We start from the raw sequence: 18,975 nt of genomic DNA, 5'->3' as shown, positions 1-18,975 counted from the left end.
TATGTTATAAAAATAATAAAATTAATTACAGGGATGATAGCTACCATAATAGGAGAACCTAATTTATTCTGGGATATGGTAGGTAGGAAGTAAGGAAAGGCATACTTATCTTAATTATCCAGATGAAGAAAGAATATTCAGGGCACAGGAAACAGCATGTCCTTGTGGTAGGAAAAAGCTTGCGCTATGTTAATTATGGAACAGAGGCAGTGTGTTTGGGAGAGGGGGAAAGGGTATGGTGGGAAGATGAGGTTAGAGACATGCTCATGCAACCTTACAAACCATGTAGAGGATTTGTGTTTATCATACGTGTATTAGAAAACAATGGGGAAGTTTTAATCAGGACAGTGACAGGACCTGATTTTTGTTTTAAGAAGATTGATCAGGCAGAGATAGAGAGAAAAGATTGGAGGAGACATTTTTCTGAAAATGAAATAGGCCATGTTGAACAATTTCAGTAGTCCCACCAAGAAAGGAGACTACCTTGATCTAGAACAGTGGTTCTCCACCAGAACTGCTTTAGCCCTCAAGTAATTTTTGAAGACATTGTTAATTGGCATAATTTGTGTGTGTGTGTGTTTGTGTGTGATGTGCTACTGGCGTCTAGTGAATAGAGCCAGGGACACTGCCAAATATCTTACAATGAATAGGATACTCCCCACAACAAAGTAATACCCAGTTCAAAATGTCAGTGATGACAAGGTTGAGAAACCCTAGACTGGAAGGAAGGCAGCAAGAGGACTGGGGAGATTTATGATAAGTTCAGAAGATAGAATGGCTCATATTTAGAGTGGATTGCATATATTAAGAGGATTCCAAGGTTTCTGAGCTAAACTACTACGTGGTTCGAAATACTGCTTACTCAGATGAGAAAAAAATATTTTTTTTCTCCCTAGGGAAGAATACAAGTTCAATTTTATACACATACAATTTTGACAGCCTTATAAAATCTCTAAATGGAAATGGTTAGTAATTGGATATCTGGGTCTAGAATTTTAATAAAAGGAGGTGTGTACTGGAAATATACATTTGAATGACACAATATGGACAGTATTTCAAGTCATGAATGGGAGCTACCTCCCCTACAGAGAGAATAAGTGGTGAGATCAACAGGAAGCCTCAAAAAACATTATATACAGGAAGCCACCTAAGGGTAAATTGAATTTGGTGAAAGTTAGATAGAAAATCAGGAGTGTGATGTCACAGAAATTCATAGATGAACATATTTCAAGATCAGGGACACAGTTAACTGTGTTAAATGTGGTTAAACATTTGCATAGGATCATCCCCAAAATGTCCACATTTAGCAGCATAAAGGTCACTGCTGGCCATACCAGTGAAATTTCAGAAGAGTGTTAAACCAGAGAAAAACAACATGGTTATTGAAAAGACAGTAAGAATTTAAATAGTTGACAAACTGATCACACAAATCTTTAGAGAATTTTGTCTTTAAAAACAAGAAGAACTATATAATCATGGGGGAAATGACACTAAAATTTTTGGGTTGAAGATGGTTAGCTATGTCTGTAAGTCTGAGAAAACAGAACCATTAGAATGGATGGGGATGAAGCTGTTGGACAGAGAAAGAAATGGTTGATCAAGGCCACAAGGGTAACTTTGCTTGGCCTGGAGGTGAGGGGCAGAGATCTAGGGTCACCTTAAGCACTCAACTGGTTATGATTAATTTGGGGATTACATTTAATTATGAAAGAGATATTTATATCCACTTAATGTTGTATTAAAGGTAAGTTTTAAAAGACAATTAGTGTGCACGCACTTATTTTAGATGAATGTAAAAATAAAAAGTTAATGATTTGATATATTCCTTCATTTCATAAATAATTTGGAGCACTCACTGTGTGCCAGATGCTTGATCAAAGAAAATTAAACCCTGTTGCTGATCCTGTGGAACTTCTGAGTACTCCACTCTTACAATGTATGTGACTGTCCTGCAAGTTCAAACGACTGAAATCATACTCAGTCTGCACAATCCATTTCAAAAGATATCTCTTCCAATTCCTCCGTGTGTGTGTGTGTGCGTGTGTGTGTGTATGTGTGTGTGTGTATGTTTGTTCACCCAAATGGATAGCTAATAAGATACTAAGATCCTTATTGCAGAAGAGTTTAAACAGTTGAGATGAACACCTGTCAGACATGAGGAATTTGATTTTGGCTTTGAGGGATGAGAAGGGTTTGGGGAAGCGAGCAAGACATTTGGCAGAAATTTGCAAGCAAGACAATGGACACACTATTCCATTGGTGCCAGCTAAGCAAATGCTGTAGAAGATTATAGAAAAGAATCACTGGGAAGCAAATAGAAAAGATCAAATTACATAAATAGGTTTTTGCTTTCCAATTTCTAAAAGATGCTTTAAGGCAGAAGTTGGATATTACAATAAGTGGGGAAAAAAAGACATTTCTCATTCTAAGACTTTTCTACCATTGATTTTTTATAGTGATAAGGTTAATTTTAACTACTTAATATGAAGGTACGTTTTTTGCTGCTTTGTCTTTCTAGAATGATGAGCAAAAGAGAAACTCAGCAGGGAGTGAAATGAATCACTCTCTAAGGTGTCTCATTTCTCACTCCCAACTGAGTTGGCAAAGGTTAGCACACTATTAAAATTCAAGTTGTTGCAAATGTATTTCATTGGTAGTCAAATCACTCAAGGTATACTAGTTTTTAGCAATTATTCTCAGTGATAGTCTACGTGTTTGCCAAAGAATCTCTGCGTCACGTGGAAAAGGAATTCAATAACTCCATGCAGGATCAAACATGAGTTGCTTAATGATGATAAGCTAAATGAGAGGACAAATAGAAGAAGAGCTTGAAATAACCATCTCCATGGTAACTTTGAATGCTAAAAAAAAATAACTGAAAGCATTAAGAATCTGGTGGCTGTGTTTGGTTTTCCATAAAAGGGGTAAGAATGTATAGGTAGGCACATCTGACAAAATGCAAATGTTATCACCTTGAAATGTTTTTCTCACCTTGGTATTCATTGTGCACGTGATTCTGGGAGCTGAAAGTTTAAGCTTCAGCACAACATTGCTGTTCCTGCTGGCTTTGGAGGTAGTCACACCTGGGTTGTTAAATTGGTGATAATTCCTATTTCATAAGATGGTTGCAAGGATTAAATGATCCCACAATCTGCAATGTTTTACACATAGTAAAGGCTCCATAAAACATATATAAATATCTGAGAGGGAGGTGCTGATGACTGTTAGGAGTAACAATTTACACACTCAGGCACAAAATCAGTCAATCTCAGTGAGGAAGCAAGGGCACCATCGTTATGCATCAGGACCAACGTCTTTGAAGGCAAACCACACCTAATTTCTGAAAAAAAAAAAAAAAAAAAAAAGAGAAAAAAGAGAGAGAGAAGCAGAGTGGCTTCTATAAAGCAGACTAATTGAACAGCAGTTAAGAAAACACAGGAATGTGTTCAGTTATAATTATAGCCTAGGTTAATTAACTATTTTTATGACAAGACATGCACAAGAACAGGGAGGGTCTGCATCGCATCCAGTGTACTGAGCATATATATATAAACATGGCTGGGAGAAGCCAAGGATATCAGAACATCTTCTCACAGTAACTCAGCTGAACTCACATCTCCTGTCAACATGTCCTACAACTGCTGCTTTGGAAACTTCTCCTCCCACTCCCCTGGAGGCTATCTGCGCTACCCAGGCTCCTTCCACCCCAGCAACCTGGTCTACAGCACTGACCTCAGCTCTTCCAGCTCCTGCCAGCTGGGATCCTCTCTCTACAGTGGCTGTCAGGAGACCTGTGATGAGCCCACCAGGTGCCAGATGTACCGTGTGGTGTCCAGTCCCTGCCAGACATTCTGCTACCATCCGAGGACCTCCACGCCCTGCAGTCCTTGCCGGTCAACTCACACTGGATCTCTGAGCTGTGGGCCCAGCAGAGGCTACTGCCTGGGCTATGGATCTGGAAGTTGCTACTCACTAGGCTGTGCATCCCGTGGCTTCAGACCGCTGGGTTATGGAATCTGTGGCTTCCCTTCCCTGAGCCATGGATCCAGACTTTGCCGCCCAACATACATGGCTTCTAGGATCCGCCAAACTTCTTGTTACCAACCAACCTGTATGTCTGGCTTCTACTGCTGATCAATCAACTTAAGGGTTCTAGACTGTGACTCCACAGTTATATCCCTCAAAGTTAATCTCAGCTATTTTCTGGCTGGAGTCTATATTCTACTACCTAGACAAATGATAATTTTTAAAACTCCTATTAATATTAAAATAATTTATCTCAGAGAGTATCCATTCTGTTTTCTTCTATTTTCCCCCTCACTTCTCTAGTTAAAAATAGTACAAGAGGTCTCTTTTCCTTTCAAATAAACTCATTTAATCTGATATCAGTTCATAAATCTTACTATTCATTTTTTTAAAAGATGTCGGTTGGGAATTCCAAATCTACTGTTATTTGTCTAAAAAGAAGTATTTAATTTATGGAGCGGATTCCCTGATTGGAAGAACTACCTGCCAATACAGAGTTAGTTCCCTGGAATTTTTGGCAAGTGCAATCAGAGTTTGGGCAGGAGATTAACCTAAACTCTTCTATGAGTGGTCATTTCTTCCTTATCAGGATACCTTACTTTGGTTAAACTAGTCATGGGTCAGATCCAAGAAGAACAGTTCCGGAGACAGCAGTGATGCTTCAGCAAGTACTAGCTTGGCTGTTTTAGATGAAGGAATTGTCAAAATACTTTTTATAAGACCCTTTTACAGACTTATGCAAGCTCTAATGGAATTCTGAGGTTACAATATTAACTGACTGCAGTAACCTGTGTAATGAAACAAACATGTTAAGTATGGATGAAATCAACCACATATTCATTTCATTATAATAAAAGGAATACAATTTCTGAGTCATTTTTTAATGTTGATGCGTCATTCTCTTTCTTCTGTGGGATCAGTATAAGGCCGGTTGTTTTCATAGAAGTCTCCTGAGAACTTCCGGAAACATGGCAGTATCATGAGTAGGAAATAGCTGAGAGGGAGGACTCCTTGATATCATAGGCTTATATTTGCATAGGATAACTAGATAGTTTACTAAGTTTTCTTGTTTGGGGGAATGCATATATCTACATTTGAAAATACGTAAGTGGAAGGAAAATATGCAAGTGCATGTGGGAGCCTATTGTTCATTGCCCTCATAGTTGTTTTTCTCCTCTCTCCTCTTCCCACAACTGAATTTTGCTTGTGTATCTCTTCTTAACTACCCACAATCATTTCTTTATATCAGTATGGCTGTGTCCCAGGTTTCAGGATTGAATCTGGCACCCCAATGCCTACTGAAAGTGAATGGTTCAGAATGGAACATGTGATATGACTTAAACCAATGAGAAAAAAGGAGTGATCTGGAGAAGTGCTTATGGTAAAGTTCTTCTTGTGGAGTTTTTTATTTTATTTTATTTTATTTTATTTTATTTTATTTTATTTTATTTTATTTTATTTTATTTTATTTTTTAACATCTTTATTGTAGTATAACTGCTTTACAATGGTGTGTTAGTTTCTGCTTTATAACAAAGTGAATCAGCTATACATATACATATATCACCATATCTCCTCCGTCTTACGTCTCCCTCCCACCCTCCCTATCCCACCCCTCTAGGTGGTCACAAAGCACCAAGCTGATCTCCCTGTGCTATGCGGCTGCTTCCCACTAGCTATCTATTTTACTTTGGTAGTATATATAAGTTTTTTTTTTTTTTTTCGTTGCGTTGGGTCTTCGTTGCTATGCACGGGCTTTCTCTAGTTGCAGTGAGCAGGGGCAACTCTTCGTTGCAGTGCGTGGGCTTCTCATTGCAATGGCTTCTCTTCTTGTGAGAACAAGGACTCTAGGCACACAGGCTTCAGTAGTTGGGGCATGCAGGCTCAGCAGTTGTGGCACACGGGCTTAGTTGCTCCGCAGCATGTAGGATCTTCCCAGACCAGGAATTGAATCCATGTCCCCTGCACTGGCAGGCAGTTTCTTAACCACTGCACCACCAGGGAAGTCCCTTGTGAAGTTTTTTGAAGCAACCATGTCTTCCTCTGGATTTTGTCATATCATATGTGGAATGCTGCATCCATTTTGCATGTGGCCTGAAAAGTAAACCATCACATGAAAGAAGGTAAAACCAAGAGAAATGCTGAGGAACAGAGTCCAGACCATCTTATTTCTGGACTTTGGTAAACATGAGACAATAAATGTTATTATTCAAGCCAGGGGTCCCCAACCCCTGGGCTGCGGACCGGTAGTGGCCTGTTAGGAATCGGGCCACAGAGTAGGAAGTGAGCGGTGGGCGAGCGAGTGAAGCTTCGTCTGCCACTCCCCATTGGTCCCCATCAGTCAGTCGTATTACCACCTGAACCATCACTCGCATTACCGCCTGAACCATTCCCCCTCCCCAGACCATGGAAAAATTGTCTTCCACAAAACCGGTCCCTGGTACTAAAAAGGTTGTGGACCCCTGATTTAAGCAATTTTGAATTACAATTTCTGTTACTTGTAACTAATGTTTTCCTAAATGAGACACTCATTTAAAACCTGAAACAACCCCCTTCCCAATAAAGCCTCCCTAATACAATGTTAAAGGCCATTTGCAGCCCACCTCTGCCCTCTCCCAGGTCCTCTTCTCACCACTCCCCACATACATACACTCCACCAACATGCACTCCATCAATGCTAACTACTTCCATTTCCTTGAACACATAGTGTAGATCTGAGCTCTTATATGGTCTAGTACTTCTAGAATTAACGCCACACCTCCCTTAACCTTCAAAACCCATGGAAATGCTATCTCTTCTCTCACTTCTTTTAAATAGACTCCAAAATCAATAGAGTTGATCATTCCCTACACAATGCCAGCATTATATATATTTATATTCTGTTAATTACAAAGTCTCTATTTTAAATGTTTCATTTAAATTATTATTTTGTTTAATTAGTACTGTTTTGTCTGTTTGTTTACCCTTGTCATATTTTCAAAAAATATGATGGAATCTTATCTAACAGAATCTTGCAAGTAATAAAGACTCAATAAAAGTTAATTGAATGAATGAATGAATGAATGAATAAAATGGAGCTAGGGTGACAGTCTGCAGAATACATACTATGTCAGTGACATCAAACATACATTCATTTTTACTGGTTGAACTGTAGTTAAGCTACTTGCCATCAATGTCATCAATCCTCTGGTCATCATTATCATAAAAAATTATTTAGCAACATCTCAATGGCATATTATCACAACTTCAGGTACCCATGGTAGAAGCGGAAGAACTCAAAAAACTTCACATTTTTGGATCACACAAAGGCAGAAAAATAACTTCACCAAATGCTAACCTCAGAAGTAGGCCAGAGTAAGTGCATCTGGGGAAAGGAACAAAAGCAACTGTGTAATTACTATAATAAGCCATGACACTTTCACATCCATGACATATGAACCAAAGGGGTGGAAAATATGGGGGTTAATGCTTAGATGGTTGAGATACTATGGTTCATTCTTTTTTAAAAAGTACTCGTCATTAAAGGCTACATAGACACTGTGTAATCAACTAACTTTTCTTGATTTTTTATCTTTTTCTTTTTGGCTCTTTGAATCAAAGTCTGATTTAATTGAATTGTCAATGATCAAGGATTATTCCAAGAAGCACAATTATTTGGAAATAGATTCAGAGAAGAAGAAACGTTGTCACATGTGAATCCTTTTATTATCACATTCTAAGAGAATCTATTTATCATTATAAACAGAGAAAGTTGGCAAGAGATTATTTCCATATTCCACATAGGATAATTATTATGGTCATAATGTCATAATTTTGAGTATTCCAGAGCTTAAAATTTTTTGTGTGTGCATTACAGTGTCTGAGAAGTGTTACATGGTACTTGACTTATTTTACAGAATGTTATATCTAAAGGAAGTTGGACATTGCCCTCAGCACACTCTTTTGAGGTAGACCAACGAGTTCTTGGCCAGAGAAACATACTTTTTATTTATTCTCGGAGTTATTCTCAAGTACAATAGAACTATTAATTTATAGTTGTGGATTTCTACCAGCATGCATGGCCTCTAATTGTCTACAAATATCAATCTTTTGTCTGTCCTTTAAAATTTTTCATAAATACTCTTAATAAAGATTATATGGCTTAAATGAAAGTGTGGCTTTCATTCAGTAGGTAGGTTTGACAAGATGCCATTTAATGTCCTTTTCAACTCTAAGATATTGAGATTCTCCTAGAAAATCATAGAATGTGGTAACTGGAAAGCACTTTGGAGATCTTCTCATCTAAACTCATTATGTTGTAGGATATCCAGAGGGGCAGAGTGATGTTCAAATTCATGCAGTGAATTAACAGAACCAACAGAGCTAGAAGCCAGGTTTTTTCACTCAGCCTAGTATTCCATTGCTATACACTGTATCTAGGGTTGGAACAGAGGAATGGATTTAAATTAACTTTAGGTGCTTTGGCATGTTTGTTTGGTGCCATAAAATAAGGCAAGGAGAGAGGAAATAAATTGTGAAGAACTTAAGTGAATCATATTACTGAAGGGTAACTCTAATTTTTGAATTTTTGTTTACTTTGATACAGCTGAACGAGTGATTAAAGTCCAACATAGCCACATAATTAAATATAAAAGTAATATAAACTGTTCAACCTGATAGCTACCAAGGGCCAAGCTCTTGAGTGATGGAGACAGGTTGGCTAGGCCTTTAATGGTAATGATAAACACAATCCAACCCTTAAAAGGGTGGAATGTGCAACATTTACAGACACAAACAACATAATCTCAAACACAAAAAAGAGACTTTTTAATTTTACCTTATAGCATGATATCAATCCCAGATTGATGCTGCCATAAGAACAACACCTTGGTCTACATGATGGTCCTTAACCTGATCAGAAATAATTGCTACTCATTTATCCCTCAATATGTGGCAGGCAATCTAGTATCTTATATAATATATCATCTCATATAATCATTAAAACACACTTATGGGGTTGATACTCATAAATTTAATTTTAAAAGTGAAGAAACCACCTCAGAAATTGAAGGTTATAGTTTATGATTGTAGATCTCAGCTTAGAATGCTGGCAGTCTAACTGTAAAACCCTTATATTTAATCACTTCTCCACAGCAAATGTTAATATTCCAACCTCTGGTGGTTAGGAGGTACCACTGCAGCTGCAATCATGTATACTTCAAGACCTGGAAATTGTTGTTCAACCATTTAATAGCAAAGTATGCAATCACCACAAGCAATCAGGTAATTATTTCTACCTATTTCTCAAGAATTCTATGAAATAGACTACATAATTATCATTATTCAAGTGTCTACAAAATTAATACTTAGTTTTTAGTAGGTTGAATGAAAACAATTGCAAGTGACCAGCTGTCCTCACCTACGTCATTCTGTTGTAATAAGCCAGGTAACTCCCTCTAAAAATTCAGCACCAGTCAAAATCAAAATTGTATGCTGAAATACCTACTAATTCAACACTCAGTTAAATAGAATGTGCAAGTTAGTGCCTCATCCCAAAGAGAAAAGAACTCACGGAGTGGCTTTATTCACAAATGACAGACCTACTCACAAATGACACTATCTTACATGTGGAGATTTGGACCTGCACAGACATTTACTAATTTACTACACATTGTGAAGTTAATAAGGAGGCTGACTTCTGGGGAAAATTGTGTGAATGTTGGCCTAGAGGATGTCCTGTCTTTGCCCCTCAGAATTTAGCAACAGGACTCCGTGCTGACAGTGAAAAGTGGTGCCCTTTTTCTTGGTAAAAGCTTTCAAAAACATTCCTATGTGCAATCAAATGTTATTTTAAAATAATTGACTCAGTTTGTGCCATGTTAATAAGAGGCTTCCTTAATGATTTTGTTCTTATTTCACAAAGGGGTAGTTGAAATGTAGGCATGGTTATCATTATTTCTTTTTCTTTAATCTCTGTACCCTTGCCAATTCTTGGGTATGTTCAGGTTTCAGAACTGTATTCCTTCAGACATTAAATTATAATCTGAGTGAATTTTCATTTAGCACCTTCTAGTCATTAATTTTTCAAAATATGTTTATGGAGCTCTTATTATGTAACAGCCAGAAATGGTGTTCAGTGTTGGGGATATAATAGTGAGAAAGATATACATACTTCTTGACTTTATGGAACTCACGGTGTAGTGGCAAAGACATAATGAAGAAACATGTAAAATTGTTATAAACTGAGATAAGTTTTGTGAACAAAAAAAACGATTCTCTGAGAATGGTATCTTTTTTAAGTGGGATGATGAAGGAAATCCCTTAAGTTGAGACACAGCAAATGAGGAAGGGAGCTGTATAAAGAGGGGGAGAGGACAGTGAAGGAATGAAACAGGCGGCTGTACATGCAAAATACTGAGGAAAGGAAAGGCTTGACATGGTCAAGGAGCTGAGTAGAGACCTGGGAGAATAAAGCATATTGGGCAGAAGAGAAGTGATAAGATTTGGAGTTAGAAAAATAGGCAGCAGCTGGATCTTAAAAGGTGGTGTAGGCCAGGCTAAGGGGAATGGATCTTATTTTTAAAAGCAATGAGAATCCATTTAATGCATTTAAGCAGGAGAGTCATAGCTGCAATAGAAGCCTCTGTGTAATGATAAATATAAATGTGCAAAGAATTAAATTAGTTGTTGTAGGGTTCATGTGGAGGACATACTGGGATCTTTCATCACACAAGAGTGGTCATTCAAAATTATAAATAATTTGCATCTATTACAAAGACATTATGCACAAGTTGAGTGTACAGCCTGTCAAGCTGAATGTGGACACTCAGAAGTGTCCTTTTCAATATATAATATCCCCAGACCATTACACATCAACGAGGATCTTGTATAAGTGTTGTTCAAAGTTTCTCAATGTTCTTGGTTTGCTTCAGACCCAAGAAAGGGAGACCAAAGTGCTGTGCTAAAAATATACTTCTGTTGTTTCACTGTCAGAAGCTGAGCTAAATAAATCATAGAGTGTGTTACGGAAATTGTGCCAGTAGGTTCTGTGCTATGAGTTTGAAACCATGCTAAATGCAGCATGATAATGTGAAAATGTAGGAGTTCATCATCCTGCCATCAAAAACAAAACACTGAGTAAACACAAATGAAAAGCATACCTGAAACAGTTTTGTTACAAAGCAAATTATCAAGCACAACTATAAGTAAACACATTACTTGGTGTAAAATACAATCATAATAAAGAACATGTCAGAATCCATTGGTAATTCAGAGGAATAAGTAATAACATCTAACCAGGAAAATCAGGGAAAACCTTTATAAAAAGACAACATTTAAATTTTGCTTTCAGTAAGATGAGGGGCACAAAATGTCAGACAAAGGGAAAGATGTTTATAGGGCAATGGCCCCATTCAGTAGTTTGGGTGAAGAGTAAGAAGGATAATGAGGGTGGGCTCAATCAAATCAGCCTCTTACCTAAAATGTCCTGATCATATTATCAAGTTCTGCCAAGATGCCATTTCTCCAAACTCCCGTGCTGAGTATTAATCAGTATTCAATTGGCCATTTCCACATACATTTCTTTTTGTCCATTTACCTGTAAAGAGAGGCATGGTGACTAAGGGAAAAAAAAATGTTAGCTTGGTGACATGTTGGGACTCATATTCGACAAGTCCCACCCTGATGAGTCAGCTTTGGGGCTAACATGAAAGCCACTTTGAACATTCAAAATGGACTGGCTTCTTTGTGAATCAGGCATCATCTTCATATATAACTAAACAAAGTGCTAATGAGATGTTATCCTTCAAATTAACTTAAGCAATGAGGTAGAAAGAGTTGTGAGAAGAAGCCAATACCCATTTTATTGAGCATATAACCTCCTCAGTAATGAATTTAGTCTTCAAATCAGCATGTTGGATCCTTGGGACACCTTGAAGCCCATTTAGTCCTGTGAATTCTGATGGGTTCAACTCTATCAGAGATTATTCTGATGGGTTCAACTCTATCAGAGGTTGCTCACATAGTTAATAGCATCAGAACCACAACTCACACCTGTGTCTCCTCACCGTCCATCACTATTTTGTTTGTATTACAGCACTCTTTTAGTTAACTATGATATTGAATCTATTGCTTGACAAGTACAAGATAATTTTGAATTTTACCTCCATGGACTTCATAACCATGGAGCCAGAGATGTTTGCATATGATAAGTTCAAGTATAGCATGCATTTTTCTTCCTCTTTTCGCTATTGAAGTGCTTTTTAGTGCTTTATTCTTTGTATTAAATAAATTTACTTTATTTGCATTAAAAACAATTGTCACTATTATTTTTATTCAACACGTTTGTGGGGTTTATGTTACAGGGTTTTTTTCCCCCCACTGAATGAAAAGTATAAATATTTGGAAGAAAAAAAGAGAACATGTCCCCTTACCATTGTTTGTATAGTATGGACCAGAATAAAAGAACGCATTGGTGGTAGTCACCAGAGGATGGGGTACATGCTCTGAAGATCATGAAACCACGGAGTCCAAAGGTGTGAAGACTCATTAATTTTGTTTAGAACAGCTTGGCTGTTGGGAAACTATGGATGTGCTCTTAAATAGAGTTCAGATTTTCAGGGCAACATAAATTAGTGGCTAAGAGCATGGATTCTGAAATCAGATTTCCTTGGTCTGATCTTAGCTGCATTGGTGAAGGCTGTTTGAATCCCAGCTGTGTGACTATGTGCAAGTTTTTAAACCACTCTCCATTTCAGTTTCCTCAATCTCAAAATTGTGATGATAATGGTAGGACCACTGTGAGACCCAATAAGTTAATCATTTGAAAGTGCTCAGCACATGACCTTGTCTATAAGAAATGCTAAGATTTAGCAACATGATTAGCGAGCTCGGAGACTCGATATGAAGGGTGGAGGCAGGGATGTGTAGATAAACCCAGAAACCTACAGCATATTAGGAAAGCTATTCATCCAAAAAATGAGAGATTAAGCTGCTTTGTACCTGGAAAGATGCAAGCAGCACCTTATACTAAGGAAAATGTTTCAAAACCACATGCCATGCTTTGCTGAAGTGGGCTGGCAAGTATCTCTGAATCTATGACAAAGCTAGTGTTGATTAACCTGTCAGCTCTGTGAATAGGTTAAGCAGAGGTCACCCCAAAAAGGAAAGATTTAAACCTAAAGTCCATAAACCACCACTTACACGGGTGCTTCTGTAGAGGGATGGAGTTGAGAGGTAGTTGAGGCAGGTCTGAAAGAGGTTGAATGAACACTGTTTGATCCCATCAATAGCAACAGAGCATATGGCAGTCACAACATCAGAGTATCCATGCAGCAAGAAACACTGACATAAAGCTTTTGGCCATAGCAGCAATGACAGCAACACAGCATTGGCAATGGTAAGGAGACTTCATCTGCATGGCAGCTTCTCAGGACTCCAGTCACAGCCACTCATGCGGGCATACATGGAACTCACTCACAGTGCAGACATTACCAATGTAACTCAAATAGGGAAGAGTTCCACTCCTCTGAGCCAGTCATTCTTTCCAGGCTTAGCGTGATCACTCACCTAAGGAGAAGTTAGCTGAAGAAGAAACCAGTATCTAATCTAACCCTACATGGAGCACATTGGAACACTTTATAGAGAGAAACTGTGTGGACTCAGGGGCTAAAGACTCTTGGTATTGGAATGGAGACGGGTGTGGGGATGGGAAGAAATGCTTAGTAGACAATTTAGTGTAGTGGGAAGAGAATTGGTCTTGGATTACGACTAGGCTTTGTTTAAATACAAATTCTGCCATTTCCTAGCTATATGCCCTGGGACAAGTTAACATTTTTAAGACTCAGTTCCTTAATTGTAAAATGGAGATAATGCCTAATTCATTGGAAGGTTGTCACAACTAAATGATATCATGCCCACTGAATGCTTACTAGAATGTCTGTGTCAAAAGTGTGCAAGATATCATTTGGTACTTTATATGATATTTGCTTCTTGGACCTAAGCCTCATTCTCATGATTTCTGTATACTGAATTTAAATTTTAGGACAGAGACCAAGAAAAGCTATTCATTATAGGTGCAAAGGGCATAAGTAGTATGGAACATGACCCAGATAATCTGTGTAGCATTCTCAAAAACCGTAGAAATGATTCACTGGGTACATGCTACAGAATATTCTTCATAGATCAAGGAATTTCTTCTTGCCTGAACAGAAAGGCTTTGGTAGGATTTGTGTATTGACATTGCTTACCCTAGGTTCTTCGAAACGTAGATAGGTTAACAGCATGCTTTCTTCCTAGAAGCCAAGTATAGTGAATTTAAAGAACATTTCCTTGTCTATTCAGTACTGTGCCAAGAAGCATAATATACCTCTTATTAATTTGATTCTAATTATTTACCAATCACTGTGTACATATACTTCATCATTTTAAACTCAAACCACCCAGTTGGATAAGTAGTATTTTTTAATTTCCATTTTTTTTTCAGTGAAGATGAAGACACAGATAAATTAAATAGGTTGTCCAAGATAATACAGATAGTAAATGTGTAGCCAGGATTTTAATCCTGTGAGTTGGACTTCAGAGTTTGAGCTATAAGTTTTGACTACCTGATTACATTAGATTTTTTATTTTTTATTTTTTTTTGTCACTAGACTAGCTGAAACATGGGTAAAAGTCTCTGTGTCATATGGAAGGTCTGCATACAGAATTTGATTGAAAATTTTTGGTCTGGTATATTACATTGTTGTGAGTCTATAGAGGCTACAGTCAGAGAAGTAAGTAAGTATAGTTGATTGGATGGTTCATTTGTAACTCAGGAATAAATGCAAGAAAGGAATTATGCATATTTCATTGGAGTCTGTAAAATATTATAGATTTTCAACATCTTAGAAAAGAGCATGAACTTCAAATCATAAGAAACTGACATAACCTAAGTGTCAAGGAAGGTGTTTGGATGGTATGGAGTCAGATTTTTCTAAAACATGAGATCCATGGTCTGAATGTTGTTAGCAATTCTGTTTTTCATACCCATTAGTCCTTACCTGTTTTTAGCTAAATAATTATCCTTTTGAAAATGTTGAGCTCGTCGTAGACACTAATGGGATAAGAGAGAGTATTTTGTTCCATGTTGCATCAGAGTCACTGACACCTTTCCTGAAGCCAGAATAGTCTTCTCTAATTCTGTTTCCCATTTCTACCTTCAGAGAATTCCTATTACACCCTCAGTTAGAAATTCTTTCATGTCAGGAACTGTTCCGTATTCTTGCCCTAGGACCCAAACAGAAAGAATGATAATTGATTGAAAAAAAAAAAGCTAAGAAAAGAACAACCAACCAACACAAAGCAAAAGCACTCTACTTCTTTGGACAACTGATAACTCATCACTACTAGTTATATCGAGCAATGACTCTGATAAAAGCAATAAAATAAGCACTCTACTTCTTTGGACAATTGATAACTCATCACTACTAGTTATATCGAGCGATGGCTCTGATAAGCAATAAACATTTAAAAATTAAATTTTGAATTAAAAAATACCTTTTTGTGGTTGTGTAGTACTAAGTCATTTGCCTGACTTTTACATAACTTTCTCTGGCTTTATGAAAACAAATTCATTAATGACATTCAAAGAGAGTTATTCCTTGGAGGCAAGAGGCAAAACCAATGTGGTTGCATCCAGACACAAGAACAAAGAAATCTCAAAGGTAAATACTGAAAATGGTCCATTACTATTATTCCATCTCTCAATATGGTACTGCTTCAAGTCCAGGGCCAATGCCCCGGCAGGAGTTCAGTAACTACTAATTGTCAAAGATAATGAGAAAAGAAGACTGAAAATTCAATAAAAGGCTAAGAATAACACCTCCCGTAGCAGTTCACTGCCTTGTCACTATTGCTTCATGGACTGTAGCATGCTGTTTATTTAAATAGAATGTGCAGATTGTAACACTTGGATTTAAAAGCTCTCTTCCACCATAAATCCTGTCAACCTTTACAGTAGGGTTATTTATTTTTATTTTTTTTATTTTTTATTTTTTTTAACATCTTTGTTGGAGTATAATTACTTTACAATGGTGTGTTAGTTTCTGCTTTATAAGAAAGTGAATCAGTTATACATATACATATGCTCCCATATCTCTTCCCTCTTGCGTCTCCCTCCCTCCCACCCTCCCTATCCCACCCCTCTAGGTGGTCACAAAGCACCGAGCTGATCTCCCTGTGCTATGCGGCTGCTTCGCACTAGCTATCTATTTTACGTTTGGTAGTGTATATATGTCCATGCCACTCTCTCACTTTGTCACAGCTTACCCTTCCCCCTCCCCGTATCCTCAAGTCCATTCTCGTAGGTCTGTGTCTTTATTCCCATACAGTAGGGTTATTAACTGTTGTTGTTGTTTCCCCTTGGAACGAGCTACATTCGCTCTGACACTCTCTATGTGAGGAAACCGATGTATTAATGCATGTTGAGATTCTCAAGAACAAAGTGTCTTCCTCTGGACTTCATATTTTATTAAATGAAGCTACAGGAGAAAGTGAAAGAAATACATTTAAAATTTTAGCTATATTGATACTCACAAGTGCTCTACTGTATTTATTTAATGATTCGATTTACAGTAAATCATAGTAAAGTTCTGTAATGATCACAGGTGTACTTACCATATTAAAATTAGAATATCCATTACTACTGAGTGAACTATTTTTCAGAAATCTTTCTCAGGAAACAGAAACAGACATCAGTGTAGTTCTTTCATTTTTCAAGTCTATATTTGTTCAGCAGATTGTTTAAAGTGGGTCTGCTCCCATTTCCTGTCTCCCAGATGCTGCAGCTGATGGTGGCTTGGTCCCCGGGAGTCTGGTTTAATTTCCTGCAGTAAATGACTATGGTGATCAAAGCACTGATCTTGAGATGGTACTGGAGGGACTTCTAATGTAAGGCCAGCTCTCTGGGGCCCTCAGGCTACAAACAGAATGCTAGGCAATCCAAAAAAAAAAAATGCTACACTCTGACCCATGAGCCACTCTGGAGGACAAATACCATCCAAAGCTGTGTTCTGTTCTGAAACACGTCCAATCAGGGTTGTGTCTCCCATACATCCATCAGGTAGCTGAGTGAAATGCTGAAGTCCCTAAGTATTTGTTGTAAAGGCCAATTGCCCATTTTTACATGAATTCTTCTTATGATCCCTCATTGCTATCACAGTTACATTTTCATAGAATCACAATTATTTCTAAACGTTTAAGAGATGTTTAATGGGCTTCACTTATCATACAGTTAGTAAATATTCTTGCCGAGGTTATGTGATTTACTTAAGCAGCGTCACGGCTAGAACTCAGGCCTAGTGACTCTCATTCTGTTGCCCCACTGGCCATAATCCAAAGTATCCCTTGTGAGAAATTTATTAAAAATATTTAAATGTACTAAGCACAATCATTTTAATGACCCCTACATGTACATTAAAGGCCACACATAACACATAAAAAACCTTTACTGGATCATAAATGTGGCCTATCTTAAATTAATATGGCAGATGTAATAAACATTCATCTATCCTCAGATTTTCAAGTATCTTTTAATGAAGGTTGGAATATTGTTTTTCTAAATGCATGGTTTGCTGAATGGTAAATAAGGACCATAATTTCTTTATTTTTGAGACTCAGTGGGTACTTTTCTATGGTTGTAATTAGTCATATTTCCTGACTTCTAAATAACTGACTTATGTTTATCAACATTTTTGAAACTGTGAGTCAGAATAAAGCCTGCACTGGATTTCAATGCTCATCACTTAAAAACTTCTAGAAGTCACAGCACAAGAGGGAAATAGCACCAAGTGTAGGTAATTTGCTTAGAATCCACACTAAGGTCATCTTGTCTTTCAATAATTGCTCAGCTAAAAACTACAGCTGTCATTCCCTCAGAGGTTATTGACCTGTTTCCTCGTCCCCTCTAGTAACTCTTCCTCCATGTGACCCTCATAGGTGTTGAAGCTGAATCTGACCTCTGTAACCTGACATGGAATTAAACCTCAGAGACAGAGTTTTGGGTGAAGTAGAAAAGAATAACTTTATTGCTTTGTCAGGCAAAGGGTGCCACAGCAAGCTAATGCCCTCAAAACTGTGTGTCCCAACCTGGGGAGGGGAGGGGTAGTGAGAAGTTTTTTTGTTTTTGTTTTTTTAGAGCTTTTTAAAAATTATTTATTCATTTATTTTTGGTTCTGTTGGGTCTTCGTTTCTGTGCGAGGGCTTTCTCTAGTCGTGGCAAGCGGGGGCCACTCTTCATTGCGGTGCGCGGGCCTCTCACTATCGCGGCCTCTCTTGTTGCGGAGCACAGGCTCCAGACGCGCAGGCTCAGTAGTTGTGGCTCACGGGCCTAGTTGTTCCGCGGCATGTGGGATCTTCCCAGACCAGGGCTCGAACCCGTGTCCCCTGCATTGGCAGGCAGACTCTCAACCACTGCGCCACCAGGGAAGCCCGAGAAGTTTTATAGTAATAGTTCAAAGAGGGTGTGATCAGCTCGTGGACAAGCTCCTGACTGGTTGGTGGTGAGGTAAGTGGGGGTCAGCATCATCAACCTTCTGGTTCCAACCGGTCTGGGGTCGACGTGCTTGTGGGCAGCATACTATCCTTTACTGTTATTTTCTCCCACCGGGTGGTGGTTTCAGTATCTACAAGACAGCTCAAAGATATTGTGATGCATATCCCTTGATGGTGCACCAGGGCCCTGCCCGAAGGCTGCACTACTGTTTCTTTTGACTGCCCGTCCCTCGTCTCCACATCCCTTCCCTTCCCTAATTAGCAACTCTTTGAATCTGCTGGTTGGAACTCAGGGAAGGTCATGGAGGCTGAATAAAGCCTATTTCCTGTAATCAAGAAATGGGGGACACAGAAAGGCTTTTGTACCCAGGAACCCCACAGGGTCCTGCTCAGTATCAGTGTCCTCTGCTTAGCAAGTGGCAGTCATGGCAGAACCCAGCTCT

General features: G+C 38.2%; 1 protein-coding gene across 1 annotated transcript; it reads left to right on the top strand.

Annotated features, from left to right (window-relative positions):
* The first annotated feature begins 3,627 nt into the window (after nucleotides 1-3,627).
* Nucleotides 3,628-4,134, top strand: LOC137765971 (keratin-associated protein 13-1-like). Its single transcript, XM_068545692.1, has one exon. The coding sequence runs from the start codon at nucleotides 3,628-3,630 to the stop codon at nucleotides 4,132-4,134; it is 507 nt and encodes a 168-aa protein (XP_068401793.1).
* The last annotated feature ends 14,841 nt before the right edge of the window (nucleotides 4,135-18,975 follow it).

The sequence above is a fragment of the Eschrichtius robustus genome, chromosome 6 (genome assembly GCF_028021215.1).
Source record: "Eschrichtius robustus isolate mEscRob2 chromosome 6, mEscRob2.pri, whole genome shotgun sequence".
In the NCBI taxonomy this organism is placed as follows: Eukaryota; Metazoa; Chordata; class Mammalia; order Artiodactyla; family Eschrichtiidae; genus Eschrichtius; species Eschrichtius robustus.
The sequence above is the reverse complement of the archived record's forward strand: the minus strand, read 5'-3'. Positions and strand labels throughout refer to the sequence as shown.

Bases quoted from the DNA above. Each gene is read 5' to 3' on its own strand.
- LOC137765971 (XM_068545692.1), top strand. From the start codon at position 3,628: ATGTCCTACAACTGCTGCTTTGGAAACTTCTCCTCCCACTCCCCTGGA.